General features: G+C 38.0%; 1 protein-coding gene across 3 annotated transcripts in view; it reads right to left on the bottom strand.

Moving 5' to 3' along the window:
* Positions 1 to 1,305: 1,305 nt before the first annotated feature.
* RAB28 (RAB28, member RAS oncogene family) overlaps positions 1,306 to 5,749 on the bottom strand; it is a 94,555-nt gene continuing 90,111 nt past the window's right edge. For 2 of the 3 annotated variants that reach the window (XR_009519589.1, XM_060012804.1), the window contains one exon: positions 1,306 to 2,254. Coding sequence is in view for 2 of the 3 variants with exons in the window: in XM_060012804.1 (XP_059868787.1) it covers positions 2,162 to 2,254 (93 nt within the window). In the remaining variant the exon portion in view is untranslated. Of the gene's footprint in view, positions 2,255 to 3,495; positions 3,586 to 5,749 lie in introns of those variants that run through there. The other variant, XM_060012806.1, reaches the window with a different exon arrangement.

Below are 5,749 nucleotides of genomic sequence, written 5' to 3'. Positions count from 1 at the left end.
TTTTTTTCTTTTCAGTACGCGGGCCTCTCACTGCTGTGGCCTCTCCTGTTGCGGAGCACAGGCTCCGGACGCGCAGGCTTAGCGGCCATGGCTCACGGGCATAGCCGCTCCGCGGCATGTGGGATCTTCCCATACCGGGGCACGAACCCGTGTCCCCTGCATCGGCAGGCGGACTCTCAACCACTGCGCCACCAGGGAAGCCCCACAATTTTTAAATTTCAAACCACTCTTGAAAAAGTGTCACCCTGGCTGAGGGACAGAAGATCTCCTATGGGGTCTACCTCTGTGATTCCATGACCTCTTGCAAGTTCCTTTTTTTCTTTTTTTTTTTTTTTTTAATATGATTATACCAGAGCAGCTCACGGCCCTGCCTGCCCCTGCCCAGGTCCTGGGACAGCAGGGAGAGCCAGAAGCAGTCCTGCTCACCCAGCACCAGAACCACCAGGGGCTTTCCCACCTCTGGCAAGTTCCTTTTTCCCTCCAGACTTCGGTTTCCTTAGCCACACAAGATGTGAAATAACAAGTTTTCTAAAATCCCTTATGGCTGTAAGATTAAATGTCCAAAATTTCTACACACACCTCTGGCAAGTCTCCTATGAGGAACGCACCCTGATAGGTACTCCTGAAGGACGTGAGAAAATAGAGACCCAGGACTGTCCTTCAATAAGCTCATGGTCTATGAACAATAAAACACAAAGACACAAATAACTGTGATGCAAGGCTGGAAGGTGTAATGGCCATCCAAGAGGTGCTCACGTGGAATTTGCAGCTGTGGAGACAGGAGTGGTTTTGCAGAGGAGAAGCATTCATCCCGTTTCGATGTGGCCAATACAGAGCACCCATATGCCAGCCTGGCACTGTGCCTGCACACAAAAAATGCAACACAACTGTTACCAAGACAGAGAGAGCCCTGCCCTCATGGTGTCTAAAGGCTGACTGAAAGAAGGCAGACATTTAGAGAGGGGGAAGGAATTCCAGGCAGAGGGACCTGTGCAGCAAAGACAGGAAGGCAGAGCATCAGAAAGCATCAGTCACACAGGAGTGAGCCGTGGCTCCACTGGCACAGAGGCAGGCAGTACACAGAAGAGCAGCATGAGAAAAGGTAGGCGGGTAGGATGCAGCTGATATGGAGCTCCTGAAATGCCAGGCTATGGGGTCTGATTTTAACTAGTCCAACAAATACCCTAACAACTCTACGTGACTGAATGTTTATTAAACTTCACATGATCACTGATTTGTATCCAAAAACACTTTGTTTTTCTGTAACTAAAGGGAAGATGGCTGAAAGAAAATTCTCCCCCCAAAGTAATTTAAATAAATTTATTTGCAGGAGAAAAACATCTGAACATCAGGTACAGTCTGATCCACGATGATCCAACAATAGTCATAATTCATTCTGGAAGTACTCTTACACAGCTGGCAGGAGAAAGTCCACATGGAGCATCAGCTGAACATTTATCAGAATTCACAAAGCCATCTAACCTGAGTATTACACAACACGTAATGATCATGATACAATAATAAAAATACAATATCCAATACTCACTACTTTGTGAGCTACAGCTAAAATATAAAGTATTTAGGCTCTTTTTAAAAAAATGAAAAAAATATTTCTATTATAGCTTTATTTCAAGCATTTTCAGTTAGATACAGCTTTATATATTTTTACTCACAATAGACAGCAAGAGAATGCCTTCTTAAGTATCTGTAGATAAAATATATTACTCGTTTAAATGTTTGTACTCTGAAGCATACTTTGCCAGGTATGAGTTCAGATAAGAGTATGAAACTGTGCTGTGGCAAAATCCTGGCTGATGATCAAGACTTAGATAGTTTTCATATTTGTTTAAAACAACTTACATCAGGGAAAAAAGAAGTGAGGACATAAAGAGAACCAACATTATTCTTTTTCAATGAAGCAGTCTAACTCCAGAGAACGGGCTTTCCATTTTGAATTCAAAGTGTGTGGTCCCAAAGTTGAATTTTTTCCAGTCCAAGGAGCTGCCTGCGGCTGAGGCAACAGGCAATGATGAAGCGAGTTGAGAGGAAAGCGTTAACTGAACTACAGAGATGGTCACTGATAAAACAAGTTTCTACAGGTCCTTGAGCCCACACAGAGGCGAAGGGGAGCCAGAACTATCAATACAGAAGAAAAATGTGCTCACTGAACTGCACACACAGAGCTTCTAGGAGGGTTAACAGTTCTTGACATAGGTTCCTGGTTGTAGTTTACAATATCTGCCTTCACCACCCTCTGTCATAAAAGAAAACAAAGTTATTATCAGGACATCAGAACATTTAGAAAGAGCTCCTTAAAGTATATTTTTATTTTCTGAACTTTGGTGAACTCCTGATGATAGACATCATAAATGAAGCAGGAGCTGATATTAAAATAACCAGCCAGGACCAACTAAGGTCAAGCTGGGATATATTTTGGTGGAGGGTGAGGGAGTAGCGGGGCAGGGGTAATTCTGTTAAGGATGTAATAGCATTTCTTTTACTGAGTCTTCTCTGGTTTTATGACAATAATAACTTGAGGTTACCAAAAGTCTAATAAAAAATTGGCAAATCAATATGAAAAATTAAGCCCTGGTTATAATTTAAAGCAAAGGAATTAAAATTAATCATTTATATATCTTAATAGATAAGATCTCACCATTTCAAAGAATATCATTATTTATTAATATTTCCATAAATTATTATATCCAGTCATAACTTTTTAAAGAATGTTTATCAATTTGTGAGTTAGTGAAGAGATATGTCAGAGAAGTTACATATAAAGAAGAAATGTTTTAAGCAACCCAATTTTTAAAACTGTTCTCCCAAATTCCTAACTTACTTCCAAATAGCTCACTATTGGTTATGAATAATGACTCTAACAAAATATAGAATGAGAAAGTTAGAAAATTACCTCATATTCATGTTTTTAAAATAATTTAAACCAAAAGACACTTTTAACTCTTCCTTCCTTCCCTCTAACACACACTTCAAGGAATGTCTTAAACAATGAATTTAGCAATATGCCCTAACATTCATCTCTAAGTAATTATTTAAAGTAAAACACATCCTTTACTGTTTTCAACTCTTTTACTAACTCTGCACACACAAGCAGACAAAGAAGGGTAACTCAAGGCAAATTTTAAAAATACTCTTTCAATTACCAGGCTATTTCAGGAAAAAATGGTAAGGAATGAATAATGAAATAACTACCTCAATTCTCCACTTCACTGCACATGTAATAAACACAACCATAAAGACAAATACGTTTGAAAGTAACTGAAATATTATTTTAATTTTTTCCCAATTCCTTGTGTAAGTCATAAGTCTCCCAGCAAAGGATCAATTTTTCAAAGTTCTAAACCAGGACTTATGCAATATTAATTCCCAGTAATGTACAATAATCATTTGAACTTCTCTATTCATAAAGAATAAAGAACAAGACAGCATTCACTAGTTCTCCCCCAAACTGCAACAGTTTATCAATTAATACCTGCACTACTGTACTGAACAGATTCTACTCTGAGCAGAGTTGGTATGTTCATTATCTTCTTCCGGGTACTTCACTATTTCTGCCCTGACAATATGCTGTCAATTCCATACAACATAAGATGCAGAAGAAAGAGGAAAAAAAGAAAGAAAAATGGAAAGTTTACTCAATGACTGAAAATAGAAGGGAACAAACACCAAAGGAGAAAAAGAAATACACACATAAATTTAAACATGTCACAAAAGAAACAGCAAAATATATGCATATAAAAGTAAAGAAAATGAACAAAGATCCAAGAAACATTGTTCTCTACAATTCTGTTTAATTACTGAAATAGACATGCCTACTGAACCTCTCAGAGAAGCTGTGGGTTCTATTTTTGATATCACAATTACACATAATATATATAACGCCCAATATTTCAGAGGGCAACTAAGAATTTGGGTGCTTTTCTATGCTAAAGTGCAGCCAAGGTACCAATTCAATTTCTTTTTACAAACATTACTGAGGATCTACTATGTGCCAGTTGCTCTACACTAGGAACAAATGATGAATTACACAGGATTTGTTCATAAGTTGCTATGGACCTAATGGGAAGAGAACATGTACACAGCTAGTTGTCATACCAGATAAGTGCTTTACTAGTGGACTTAAAAATATGTTGTGGGAACAAAGAAGGAGTGATTCATTTTCTTTGAAGGTGGGGAGAGGATGCATAAATCAGAGGAAGCTATATGTCATTTACAATTTTTACATTTAATAATATTTATTACTTTTCAAAGACTTTCTTTTGAAGCTCATTCCCCCACCCCTCACACAACCCTAACCTCCATGTTTCCAAATTCCATACAGAAATAAATAAGTTCAAAACACACTTTTCTATCATTTTAAAAAAAATTCTGACATACAATATTTAAGCACAACAGCTGTTGTTTTCAAATATCTAAGAGTTTTGCTAAATAAAGAATCAAAACTGTTAGGTTTTTTGATTGCTATAACCCTTAAGATGAAAAGACCACATATGACAAATATGACAGAGATAACACGCTCCCCCAGTTTTTTGGACTTGAAACTATCCTCGCTTTTAATGAGTTCAAATATTTATTTCAGAAATATCTTCCTTCATAATAGCATCTATTAATTAGCACATACAGAAAAAAACATGTTAATCAGGTTGCTGCTTGTGATAATGTTTATAAAGACAGGATAAACAACTGAGAGTGAATGAACAGGACACTACGGTATATTAGCCTTGGATGGGCTCTGCTTCAGTTCTCTAGCAGGCAGTATTAACTTCTGGATAAGACTCATGATTTACTAGGCACTCAGCCTGATGCTATCAACAGAAGCATTACCAACTGCCACATGACGTATGAGGGGGAGTACATCAGTGAAACGCTGAACACCAGCATCTGGCCTCCCCAAAACTAATTGTTTCACACCAAACTATGGGTTACAATAAAGAGAAGAGATTTTCATAATCAGTAAGCAACTCATTAATCCTCCAAAATGATGGTTTAAACCCTATCCTATAAACACAACCAGGTTACTGACCTGTGGTCAAGACATTCTGGTCAAAGTTATTGACTAACATAAATGACTTGGATTTTCACCATTAATTCTCATCAAATTAATGAAGAACTAACAAGGCAACATCTTTCTTGGGGGCCTTGGCTGTTTGACATAAAGCTTTGCACAAAGTTCCTGAACTGGAAGCCAGAACCAAAGCTCTGCATATTCAGAGCTTTGCTTTCTATGAGTAAAAAAAAGCATAATTTCCATGTCATAAACTTCATGATAGGTGATTTCACAGTAGTCGGCTTGTTTACAAGTCATTCATTCACTGACATTTTCAGAGAAAATGTTTCCTACAAAATACCCACCTTTATTTTTGGAGCCACAAAGTACACTCAATTACTCTCTGCTATTAGTCAGTTGAGTGAAAATAATGCAGTGGCCCTAAGAGGAAGGGAGCTGTGTGGTTGAACACCAGCTTAACCCTTGTTTTGCCAAAGAGTTGTGAGCGGATACTGGAAATGGTAGCTCTCCATAAGGGTAAGAAAGCAAGCAACCTAGGAGTTGAGGTAAGGTATACGCAGTAGAGACTGACTCTTCGGAAGACACTAAAGATAAATTTGGTCAATTCTACAACTGTGTTTTAGTCCAGATAGTAGTAACAAATTTACCTTTGCAAAAGTCATAGTTTATCATGCTCAGGATATGGAGTAAACATACTTTGACAGCTGAAACACCTGTCACTAT

This window comes from Delphinus delphis, chromosome 5 (genome assembly GCF_949987515.2).
Source record: "Delphinus delphis chromosome 5, mDelDel1.2, whole genome shotgun sequence".
In the NCBI taxonomy this organism is placed as follows: Eukaryota; Metazoa; Chordata; class Mammalia; order Artiodactyla; family Delphinidae; genus Delphinus; species Delphinus delphis.
The sequence above is the reverse complement of the archived record's forward strand: the minus strand, read 5'-3'. Positions and strand labels throughout refer to the sequence as shown.